We start from the raw sequence: 13,236 nt of genomic DNA, 5'->3' as shown, positions 1-13,236 counted from the left end.
TAATTATAAGGGAAATGCAAATCAAAACAACTCTGAGATTCCATCTTACACCCATCAGAATGGCTAAGATCAAAAATTCAAGCAACACCACATGCTGGCGAGGATGTGGGGAGAGAGGAACACTCCTTCATTGCTGGTGGGAATGCAAACTAGTACAGCCACTTTGGAAATCTATCTGGTGCTATCTCAGAAAAATGGGAATAGGGCTTCCTCAAGATCCAGCTATTCCACTCCTTGGAATATACCCAGAAAATGCTCCAGCACACAACAAGAAAATTTGCTCAACCATGTTCATAGCAGCCATATTCATAATAGCCAGAACATGGAAACAGCCTAAGTGTCCCTCATTAGAAGAATGGATAAAGGAACTGTGGTACATATACACTATGGAATACTATTCAGCTATTAAAAACAAGGAATTCCCAAAATTTGTGGATAAATGGATTGAGCTAGAAATGATCATAATGAGTGAGTTAACCCAGAAGCAGAAAGACTCAAATGGTATATACTCACTTATATCTGCATATTAGCCCAAGGGGCATGTCCCACGAAAGCCTTCACTTACCAGGAAACTGAGACAGAGGGGAGGACATTCTAGTGGGACTCTAGATGAGAGAAGCATGGGAGAATGGCAAAGTAGAAGGATCCAGAGGGTCCTAGAAACCTACAAGTAGAACATTATGATAGGCAGATTTGGGCTCAGGGGTCCCACGCAAAGTAAGGCACCAGCCAAGGACAATACAGGCGGTAAACCTTAAACCCCTACCCAGATCTAGCCAATGGACAGAACACTCTCCACAGTAGAGTGGAGAGTGGGATATGACTTTCTCACATACTCTGGTGCCTCACCTTTGACCATGTCCCCTGGAGGGGGAGACCTGGTGGCACTCAGAAGAAGGACAGCAGGTTACCAAGAAGAGACTTGATACCCTATGAACATATACAGGGGGAGATAATCCCCCTCAGGAACAGTCATAGGGGAGGGGAGTAAGGGGGAAATGGGAAGGAGGGAAGAATGGGAGGATACAAGGGATGGGATAACCATTGAGATGTAACAAGAATAAATTAATAAAGGAGAAATAAAAGAAAAAAAGATTTCACTCCCACCAGCCATGGAGGAGTGTTCTTCTTTCTCCACATCCTCGACAGCATGTGTTGGCCCTGAGTTTTTTATCTTACCATTCTAATATGTGTAAGATGAAATCTCAGAGTCATTTTGATTTGCATTTCCATGATGATTAGGAATGTTGAGCATTTCTTTAAGTGTTTTTCATCCATTTGGTATTCCTCTGTTGAGAGTTCTCTTTAGGTCTGTACCCCATTTTTTAAGTGGGATTACTTGGTTGGGTGGTGTTTAATTTCTTAAATTCTTTATATATTTGGATATTAGCCCTTGGTGAATAGAGAGTTAGTGTAGATCTTTTCCCAGTCTATGTGCTGTTGCTTTGTTCTTTGCCTTACAGAAGCTTTTCCGGCTCATGAGATTCCCATTTATTAATTGTTGATCTTAGAGCCTGAGCTACTGATGTTCTGTTCAGGAAGATGTCTCCTAAGCCAGTGAGGTTGAGGGTCTTCCCAAACTTTTTCTTATAACAGGTTTAGAAGAAAAATTGTATCTGGATTCATGTTGAGGTCCTTAATCCAGCTGTACTTAGTCTGGTGTAGGGTGGTGATAAATATGGATCTATTTCCAATTTCTACATGTAGACATCCAGTTAGCCCAGCACCATTTATTGAAGACACTTTTTCCACGGTATGTTTGGCTTCTTTGTCAAAAATGAAGTGTCCATAGGCATGTGTGTCTGTTTCTGAGTCTTTGATTCAATTCCATTTATGAACCGTTCTGTTTATATGCCAGTGCCATGTAATTTTCATTACTATTGTTCTATAGTACATTTTGAAATCAGGAATGGAAAAAACTCCAGAAGATAGTTTATCATACAGGATTGTCTTTGTACTCTGGTTATTTTGGTTTTCTTTACGAAGTTGAGAACTGTTCTTTCAAGGTCTGTAAGAATTGTGTTTATATTTTTATGGAAATTGCATTGAATCCGTATATTGCTTTTGGTAAGACAGCCATTGTTACTATGTTGATCCTTCCAATACATGCACATGGACGCTCTTTCCATCTTCTAATATTTTCTTTGATTTATTTCTTCATAAACTTGAAGGTTTTCTCAAAAACAGTTTTCACTTGCTTGTTTAGCGTTACACCAAGATACTCTGTGGGGTTTGTGGATATTGTGAAGGGTTTTGTTTCCCTAATATCTTTCTCAGCCTATTTGTTATTTGTAAACAGGAGGGCTATTGGGTTTTTTTTTTAATTAATCTTGTATCCAGCCACCTGGGTGAAGGTGTTTTCAACTATACGAGTTCTCTGGTGGAATTAGGGAGCATCATTAGGCATTCAATAATATTATAGGCAAATAGCAATACTCTGATAATTTTTTATATATTTGAAAAATACCCTCCATACCCATAGAGAAAAACAATGGATTGAAAAAGTCAACTGCTAACAGCCTCCTGGTATTTTTCACAAATGGATCCTGAGGGTTGTTGAGGGAATCCACCTTCACTCCAAATGAGGTGCTAGTGATAACATCCATGCTGTAGGCCCCAAAGATGCTGAGAAGGGAAACAGGGGAGTTAGTGTGTGTCCAGAAAGCCCCTGCATTGTCCTCTTATAGCATGGACACTTCCCAAAATCTCAAAAATGTGTTGCCCTGAGGGAATCATCTCTGTGTAGTGTAAAAACTTAAAATATTTCTGGTTAAAATATTAAATATAGACTCACCAAGTGTTTGGTATATTAGAGCGATATGACAATTTGTGTTCAATATACCCAGAACAGCTTGAGCTTACCACTCTGGTGTCATTAAGAGACAATACTTTTTACTTTCCATCTCATTTCCAGAAACTTACTTCCTCTGAGTTTGATGAAGAGGGGAGAGAATTTTGTGTGTGTTTTGCTTTTTGTAAATACTTTGGAAAAAACTAAAGTTTTAGGTTTTTCAGTGTGGCAAGACGTAACACTCTAGGTCAAACCAACTACCTCAGTTCGTACCAAATAAAAACGCTTCCTACAGCTGCATTCTCCACAACTGCAGAAATCCTAAGATTATATTCTTTCTAGTCTATATATATTGTCTTCTAGAATTAACAAGATGACACAGATAACCTAATTTGGTCTCATGTGCTCAGAGAGGAAGAATTTTTCTATGAAGTTATTTTGGGAATTACCCCTCTTAAAAATAGTTCACAACAGGGTAACACCACACCCCTCATTTACTCTGAATCTGGGATAATTTAACACTTGGAAAATTAGGTACCTAGAATATATCTCCAGATGAGTTACAGAGCCCCCAGAAAATGAATGCACCACTACTCACTCTTTCATATGAACAGGCTTGCCTCTCTCTGCTTCTCGGCTCATATTTTTCACCAGCATATGTCCATATTCTTGGATGATGGGAAACATCTAAGCACAAAACACAGCATAGTCTGTTGTGAATATGAAGCTCTGCATCTCAAAAACAAGACATTGACATTATGAAAAGACAGTCACCTTCTATGGGGAGTGTGTAAGACCTACAAAGGACTAAGACCATTCTTAGTAATAAAACACTCTAAGGAACCTCTCTTCAAAGAGTATGGTGTTACCCCTCTCTGTCCTCAGACAGAATCTATTACGTTTCCAATGACAATCCCTTCATTTTCTTACCTCTTTCAGTTTTCCGCTGCTGAAGGTTGGGGTCAGCAATGTTCGAATTCTTTTCCATTCTTCGTTCTTTGCTCTCATAATACCCTTTTTCATAACTCCACCTGGACCAAAAGGCTACAATACAAAGAAAAATAGATTTTGCCCTCCATGAGATTGGTTATCTATATAGTTGTAACCTATGTATAAAACAGCCAATACTTTCTTCACATAGTTTTTCATGCTAGTGTCTCCATAAATATTCAGTTGTTGTGCATCAAAATGGGGCTAGAGCAATGGCAGGTAAATGAATGGAACTAGAAAATATCATAACGAATGAGAAAACCCACACCAAGAAACACAAATACCACATGGTCTTTTTCATCTGTGGTTACCAGTTTCAAAACTTTAAATATGACTATACAAGCGAGAAACCACAGAAAGTAAAAAGATAATATGGCAGGAGGAATTCCTGAAAGGGAAACAACAGAATACAGGTAATGTGGAAGGGAAATGTAAAAAATGAGGAGGGGCTTTCCATTAGAGAAAGGAGAGGAATGAGAATACAAAAGGAGATGGAGAGAGGAGGGCTAAATGCACCAGGAATACTTGGTAGAGGCCTAAGAAATTACTACTATATATTTTCTTATCATTACACTGTATATGATATGATATTTGTGCATGAGTATACGTGACCCATTCCTGTAATCTGAGCACTCAAGGAGGCAGAGGCAGGTGGATTTCTGTGAGTTCATGGGCAGCCTGGCCTACAAACTGAGCCCAGGACTGCCAAAACCAAAACCGAACAAACAAAAAAATGGAAATACATACTCGCCGATTTGTGAAGACAGAATAACAATTCTTCACTAGCACTTCCCTGATCATGTCTGGTTTTGCAGTGACCAGAACAGGTTGTGCTCCTTCATATAGCCTGCATTGGGAAAACAAAGATGCTTGAACTTTGATAATGCTGATGTTACCTCTTGTTCTATAAAGTACATCAACAATCACTTCCAGTTTAACTTAGGCTTTCTAACTACAGAAGCCACTAATTAGGTTAGGCAAGGAAATGAAGACTAACATAACCCAGGCAATAATAAAAAATATGGCAACATAATAGCTCTCCAAATGCATACCAGTTAGGGCCAACATTGAGTATCCGATACACCTGAGAATTCCCATAAACACATGGGAAGAAACTGTGCTATTCTTCATAATTTAAGGTTGTGGACATTTTTATTAGTCTTTGAGAGGAAAACATAATACAAGCAAGCTGAAATACCCAGCAACTATCAGGAGGAAAGGGCAGAACAGATGGTGATTATTTTAAGCTATCCATAAAGGTTGGAGAAAGTCCAAAATATGCCAATATGCAAATCCAAGTTCAGGTGATACTGAAATTTAGGCTTTTATATTCTATGGCCAACGATAGTAAGAAAATAGCCTGTAGACTGTAAGGGTTGTATTTAGGAATGTGTATGTATGTGTGTGTGTGTGTGTGTATATGTGTGTGTGTGTGTGTGTGTGTGTGTGTGTCTGTATGTGTCTGTGTGTCTGTATATACATATATTTATGTAACCACAATGAATGAATAGAGATACCATGCATTTGAAAGAGAGCAAGAGGGCATTTATGGGAAGTATTGAGGAGAAAAAGGAAATGGAGAAATGATACAATTATATTATAATCTCAAATAATAAAAGAAGTACTAAAAATAAAATTCATAGTATGTCAACACACAAATTTAACAGAAAACAATGATAAATCCTCATATCTGTTTTTCCTCCAACTTGCGTTTAAAACCTGTCTATTTACTGCAAATATATTTTTTTAATTTTACTTTTACTCAAATGTGAATAACTATGAGGGAGACACCCTCCTGAATAAAAGCACATGTTTTATGTGCCTGAAATAATGCATTTCACACAACTTAAGGAGACCTAATTAAGGAAAATGGCATCAAGATCTCTTACAGAACCTCGGAGAGAGTAAGACAAGTTGTAGATCATCAAAGGATTCAGACAAATCATTAGCTGCCATATTATCAGGCTTTCAGAGGGGGATTGGGCGGGGGGAATCACAAATAAACTGATATATGCAATCTTTGGCAGGACATGTTTTCAGACACTTTAAAGTACACAATTATGTCTCAAGTAACTCTGGGCGGACAAAGTCCTCATGTAGCTTTGTGTCATATCAGGACAGTATGCCTGATGGATTTTTCCAGAATACTCACCCCCACATATCCCCATACTTTTTTTGACATTCTACATCAAATTTCCATGTACCCTGGGGAGAGAAATAAAATTAAAAGATATTATTATTCTATATGTATTGACCACAAACTGGGAAACAAATGAATCAAATACCAGGACACCAGGCTCATTATGTTTTTTTCTTTTTCTCATTCTTTTATTTTTAAATATACATTTATGCCGGGTGGTGGTGGCGCATGCCTTTAATCCCAGCATTTGGGAGGCAGAGGCAGGTGGATCGCTATGAGTTCTTGGCCAGCTTGGTCTATAAAGTGAGTTCAGGACAGCCAAGCCTACGAGAGAGAACCTGTCTCAAAAACCAAAAAGAAAAAAGAAAAAATATATACATTTATATTATTACACCAATATAAAATAAACTACGTATAGCAAAAGAACCACAGAACAATGAGGAATTGGATTCATGCTACATTCATAGTATTCTGGCTTCTACTGTAATTATTATTATTATTATTATTATTATTATTATTATTATTATTATTAGGAGGCTGCTAGCCTACACTTCTTGTTTACTCAGGTATTTTTTTTTTTTTAGTTTTTTTCTCCTTTATTAATTTATTCTTGTTACATCTCAATGGCTATCCCATCCATTGTATCCTCCCATTCTTCCCTCCCTCCCATTTCCCCCTTATTCCCCTCCCCTATGACTGTTCCTGAGGGGGATTACCTCCCACTGTATATGTTCATAGGGTATCAAGTCTCTTCTTGGCAACCTGCTGTCCTTCCTCTGAGTGCCACCAGGTCTCCCCCTCCAGGGGACATGGTCAAAGGTGAGGCACCAGAGTATGTGAGAGTTACTCAGGTATTTTACTCCTTCTCAAGTCTCTTAAAGGGTTGATGACCAAATAGTTGAGTGTCACACTTAAGCCTAGATGTTTAGGGATTAAGATGTTTTTGGGTCTAGATAGATGTTTTATGTTAATAGAGATGAGATATAATAGATATTAGGTTACATTCAAAAATTTTGACTCACCAAGATAGGAAAATGTTTTCTCCTGGCTCATTACTTTAACCTCTCTAACTAGCAGTTAAAAGGTCTTCGAGGAGAAAGAAGAAAACTCATGAGAGGCTTGACAACTGGGATGTAAGGATATTCATGATTTCTTTTGTCAAAATATTGCACATTCTGACAATTCATTTTTATTTAAATAATGCATTTGTTTCTTTCCTGAGCTATTATTTTTTATTATGTTTGACTCCGAAATCCTGAAACACTGTGTTTTCTACTCCTTGGGTTCCTGAGATAAATGAGTCAGGAGGACTCCCAAAAATGTGTAATATCTATTTGCTTCTTGCTTACTGAGCCTCTCATTCAGCTGATGGCTACTCTAAAACTATAGTGTTATCAGTCCATTCAAGATGTCATTTATCCCCATAGTATATAACATTTATATAAGTGTCATTGGTAATATTAACTTAAGAGTAATGTAGACAAAATAGATTGACATTTTAGTGTTTATGCTCAACAGGAAAAGATAAGGAGGGATCAACTTACAAAGAGGAAACATAAAATTTAATACTTTGAGTTTTCACTTCTAAAGCCAAGAAAAATCATATACTGTGTGACTAAGTGGTGATTATATTTTTGGGGGACAGAGTCCCTTGTAACTTGGCATGGCTTCAAACTGTCTGTACATCCTTAGGGTGATCCTGAAATCCCAATCCTTCTGATTTTACCCGCCAAAAGTTGGGATTACAGGTGTGTGCCACCACACCCAACTTATATGGTGCTAGAATCAAGCCTGGGCCTTTGACCATGCTATGGAATCACCTATAGACCAAAATTCATCTTCTGCATTGTGAATCTGAGCTGTGTGAAAGTAGGTCTCTGGCTAGGTGATAGAGCTTAGCCTGGAAAGTGTCTGCCTCATATAGAGTAGGCATGTGCAAGGCTTTCTCACAGGCCATAATGAAAGGAGATGAAGACATGAGTTCTGAAGCCTTGTCTAGGAGCAGACTTGACAAGGTCCAGTCTAGGGATGGAGGCTACCCTCAAAGGAGTCAAAGTTGCAGTTGACTGGGGTCAGACTCTTTTCCCTGTGTTATGTTTAGAATCCTCAGTCCAGCTCTGTCTGAGGTACCCTGTGTTGTCTTTGCCAACATAGCTCAATTTATCTCTCTGTGGACCTTTGCCACTTACACCTTCAAATAGCATGTTAGAAGCTTTGCTGATTAATGACAGTGCTTGGTAAATGTCAACAAAGTATACATGACTCCAAGTCTCACCAATCTGCCTTCCTTATTTCTCATCTCTGGCCCTCACCCTACACATGGCACAATTGCTTTTCCATATTAGGCAAAAACAGGGAATCCTTAGGAATTTAAGCCATTAACCCATGGTTTAGAAGATTTATGGTCTGACGAAGAAAATATAAGTATTTGGAAAAAGAAATCTTCCAAGGGTTAAGTCTGCACGCAGGCACTGACGCTGGTTACCTGAGCACGAGCTTAGGAATGACAGTCTAGGAGTGATTCATTTTAGAAAACACCCACAAAACCTGTGTAAATTCATTGGCCAAATTATATGTGAATTTGTGAGTCTATGTGTGTATTTTTATGTGTATGACTATGCATATATATGAATATGTATATATATGTATACATATATGTGTGTGTTTATATATGTTGAGTTGCCACTCAGTAGCCTTGATATGTGTTTTCTTCAAATACTCAATTGATATAACTATACTTTTTCTGGAATTTTTACTGAAAATACCAAAACCTGATGCACCAAAATCCGATTCATTAGGTTTTGGCATCAGGTCCTGGGACCTCAAACAATTCTGAGGTCCCAAACATGTGTCAAAAAACATGAGAGCTAGCTGGCAATGGTCTATGTGAAAACCTCAGCATTTTATCCCAATGGTCATTTGGACTGATAAAGTGACACAGGTTTTCTGATACTCGTGTAAATGACACAGTCACAAGAAACAAAGTAGGAAATTCAAGATCACTCACTCTCCTGTACTCAAGCATTGTTCCAACAAAAGGCAGAGGTTTAGGTCCAGGAATCCCTAACTTCTTAAATAGTCCATGTGAAGAGGTTCCATAACTAAAACATGGAGGAAAAAACTGGGTCATGGGTTTGTAAAAGACACACACACAAACACCATAAACATGTACACACATATGTATATCCATGCACATACATAAATACAAATATTTATCACATATATACTTAAATATACATATTCACACACGTATGTTTTTATATATATATATATGTTCACATATGTCCTCACTTATGAATAATGTATAACAAGTATATAAGTACATAATGATTTCTTTCTCCTTGGGTAAAAATACTGAGAATAAAATAGTCTTTCCAGTAAGGAGATATGTAGGTGGAACTTAAGACAAAAATGCATAACAATAATTTTTATAAACTCAGGTTAACTCTTAATGGTTCGAGTCCTATAGTTAACAGGTAATAAAACTTTATAAAGTTAAGTTTGAATATTACCAAGCAGTTCACCCAAGTTAGGAAGTAAACAAAACTCACCAATGTGAGTACCCTAAAATGAAGACTCACGAGATCCCTCCTGAATGCTATTTAAGCAGTGAACATCAGTTTGCTCAGCTAACCAGAAGAGTCTCCTGACAAGGCTGTCTGTCCTTCCCTTTATGACAGTCTGAAAATTGTACATAGCATCCAAGATACAGATTTTGGGCTGTAAGATGCCTCACTCAGGATGATCTTCCCTAGTCCCATCAATTTTCCTGTAATTTTCATGATTTCCTTGTTTTTAATAGCTGAGTATTTTTACATTGTGTAAATGTGCCACAATTTCTTTACCGGTTCTTTAGTTTAAGAACATCTAGGTTGTTTCCAGATTCTGGCTATTATGAATAAATCTGCTATGAGTCAACACAGAACCAGAAAGATTCATGGTATATAATCATTTATAAGTTAATATTAACCATATAATAAAAGATGACCGTATTACAACCAACAGACCTAAAGAAGCTACATAAGAAAGAAACCTCTAAGGAGGATGCTTAATTTGCATTCAGAAGGGCAAACAGAATAGACACCATAAGCAGATGAAGAACAGGACAGGACCCTAGCATAGATGTCCTCTGAAAGACTCCACTCAGCAGAGAATCAAAGCAATACTAAGATTCACAGGCCAACTTTGGACAGGCCACAAGGAGTCATATGGAAGTGTTTGAAAATAGAAGGACCCAAAGGGGACAGGGGCTCCACAAGGACACTAACAGGGCCAAAATATCTGGGCCCAGGGGACCTGCAGAGACTGATGCACCAAATAAAGGCCATCCATGGAGAGAACCTAGACCTCCTGCTCAGATGCAGTCAATAGGCAGCTCTGTCTCCAGTGGGTCCCCTAATATGGGGAGCACGGGAGCAGGGGAGCACGGGAGCAAGGGAGCAAAGGATGTCTCTGACATGGGCTCTGTCAAGCACTTCCCGCTGTTAGGGTTGCCTTGTCAGGCCATAGAGGAAGAAGATGCAGGCAGCAGCCCTGACAAGACTAATAAGGCTGAGGTCAGATGGCAAGGGAGTATGGCTTCCCCTTTCTGTGGGCTAGAGGAGGCGGGGTTGGTGGGAAGGGGGAGGGGAGGTGGGAGAGCGGGATTTGGAGACAAGGGGCGGGAGAAGTGGCTACAATCATCATGTAAATTGAATGAATTTTTTAAAAACGAGTTATTAAAAACAGAGCATTTGTTTCTCTTGGCAAGGACCCAGATATTCTTCCTAGTACCCACATGATTTCTCACACTTGTTTAAAATTCCAGTTCTTGGAAATCCAGTGCATTTTAACATCTGTGGGCATCTAGAATGCATATAAAACATATACATACATATAAGCAGAATATTCATGTGAACAAAATAATAATAAGTATGTTTGCTAAGGATACAGCTTTTGAGAGTCATCATCTGTTCAGATGTGGAGTTTTCAGGCTGCAGATGCCTTTAAGCCAGTAATTATCCTACAAGTAACATTCCAAACAGATTCCTGCAATAACCTCCTGAACTCTTGTTTCTCCAAGGTGGACACTGGAGGAATGTCCGTACTCATCTGTCAGTGGTGCCCTGCTGAGGACATATAATGTTTTGTTTTCTTTTCCCAACAAAAGCCAAATAGCACCATGTGTTTTTCAGATTAAATCATGAGGGGATGAACCACATAAAGCATCATTTCTCTGTCCTGCTCCTCCCTAGATAGTACAATGGCAGCTTTCTCTACTGAGATGATCAGTCACAGGCACTTAGTTAACTAACTCCCGGTAATCCAACTACTTCTGTGACAGCACACTGGGCAAACAGGCGTGAGTTTAAGCCATCATTAACTTCTCAAGTGTACAATCCCACACTGTTAGTTCTGGAACCTGAAGATCTTCTTATCTTCATGTGACAAATGACAGGCTACCGATAGAAAGAAAATAGAAAAGCACTAGAAAATGATTGTAATCACTTTAAGCCTGTTCCTGATCATCACACAACACTGGTACCTTAACAAGAGTTTATAACATTTGGCTAAAAACTACAGTGAGAGCAATGGTTTGGTTTACACCAGAAATGTGTCCAGCTGCAGTGGTATCGATGTCCACTGCCCTATGACTTTTGGTTCTCCAATAAGGAACAAACCTGCCACTCTTGCCAACTACAGCAGCACAAAGCAGAGGAGCCCAGCCAATTAGTACTTACAGGTAGAAGAGCACCACGATTGTAAACAGCAGAGCCCATGGTGCCATAGAAAAGTTTGGAATCATGTCCATTGGCTGTTTTTCCTTCAGGAAATCAGGTAAAGGTTGAGTTCTTCTTCTGAGACCAGTTGTGAATCTGTGATGCCAATCTGCATTGCTTATGTGCCAGGAAAGGAGGTGGAGCAGCCACGCTGACAACATGTCAGCTGCTAGAAGTAAAGATGGGCTGCCCATTCATGGACATATTCCACTCTCTCATGTGTTCTCCCACTTTCTTCAACCCCCTATGCACTCCCCATGACCCTATCTCACTCCCCAACTTGGGTGAACACTCCCTGCTGGGACAGAGGTCACTCCAGCTGCCAAAACTTCAGGCCACAATCACCAGATGACCAAAGAAGAAACAGAAACCGAAGGGCAAAAGACCTATCCAACAAAAGCAAACTCAGATGTTTGCCCATGGTCACAAAGCAAACATCAACAGATACAAGAAAATCAAAATAATCCCTTCCATTTTATCAGACCACCATGGACTCGCTTTGTAGAGCAAGCTGGCCTTAGACTCACAGTGATCCCACCTGCCTCTGCCTCTGCCTCCCTGGGTGATGGGATTATAGGCATGTGCCATTATGCCTGGCTCTAATTCCAGATTTTAGAGAGTTGCAACAAAGCACAATTTACAGGGTAGTCAGAGGTTGGAAGCATTTCTGGGGTACATCATGATACAGACCTTGCAAATACCAGATCACCTCCAGGGATCTCTCATGCCTACTGAGCTTCCCCAAATCAATGGCTCCTAACAGTGTGTCAGAGGCTGGAAGCAGTTTGGGGGTACATCATGGTACAAGGCTGTGCAAATACCAGATCACCTCTAGACAGCCCACATGCCTAGTTAACTCCTTTAACAGGTTGGCTCTTGGCACATGGTAACTTAGTCATGGAGGTATAGAGAAAGATATTAAAGACTTCCTAAAATTCAACGAAAATGAAGGCACAACATATCTAAATTAATAGGACACAATGAAACAAGAGCTAAGAAGAAAGCTCATAGCTTTAGTGCCTTCATAAAGAAATTGGAGAGTTCTCATACCAGCAACTTAACAGCATATATGAAAGCTCTAGAACCAAAAAGCAAAAACACCTAGGATGAGTAGATGGAAGAAATAATCAAAATCAGGGCTAAATCAATAAACTAGAAATAAAGAGAACAATAAAGGAAATCAACATATCCAAGAGCTGTTCTCTGAAAAAGTCAACAAGATAGACAAACACTTAGACAGCTAACAAAACGGCAGAGAAAAAATATCTGAATAAACAAAATCAAAAATAAATATGATAAATTACAACAGACACTGAGGAAATTCAAAAAGTCATTAGGACCTGCTTCCAAAAACTGTATTCAACAAAACTGGAAAATTTAAATGAAGTGGGCAATTTTCTTAATAGATTCCAATGACCAACATTAAATTAAGATCAGGTAAACAATTTGATTGGTCCTATAACTCCTAAGGAGACAGAGCAGTCATTAAAAGTCTGCCAACCAAAAAGCCCAGGGCCAGATTATTTCAATACAGAATCCTACCAAACTTTCAAAAT

The 13,236-nt window shown here is 38.9% G+C and overlaps 1 protein-coding gene across 1 annotated transcript in view; it reads right to left on the bottom strand.

The window, feature by feature from the left end:
* The window catches only part of LOC311587176 (cytochrome P450 3A6-like), a 30,673-nt gene extending 18,918 nt beyond the window's left edge, over positions 1–11,755 (bottom strand). The window contains exons 1-7 of the mRNA XM_084763672.1: positions 11,642–11,755; positions 8,929–9,022; positions 5,934–5,986; positions 4,529–4,628; positions 3,722–3,835; positions 3,390–3,478; positions 2,477–2,625 (exon numbers count right to left, since the gene is read on the bottom strand). Of these exons, the coding sequence (XP_084619798.1) occupies positions 2,477–2,625; positions 3,390–3,478; positions 3,722–3,835; positions 4,529–4,628; positions 5,934–5,986; positions 8,929–9,022; positions 11,642–11,712 (670 nt within the window). The 5' untranslated portion in view covers positions 11,713–11,755. The remainder of the gene's footprint in view (positions 1–2,476; positions 2,626–3,389; positions 3,479–3,721; positions 3,836–4,528; positions 4,629–5,933; positions 5,987–8,928; positions 9,023–11,641) is intronic.
* Positions 11,756–13,236: the final 1,481 nt, after the last annotated feature.

This window comes from Acomys minous (assembly GCF_964271855.1).
Source record: "Acomys minous genome assembly, chromosome: 16".
Classification (NCBI taxonomy): Eukaryota; Metazoa; Chordata; class Mammalia; order Rodentia; family Muridae; genus Acomys; species Acomys minous.
This window is presented reverse-complemented; position numbering and strand designations above follow the sequence as displayed.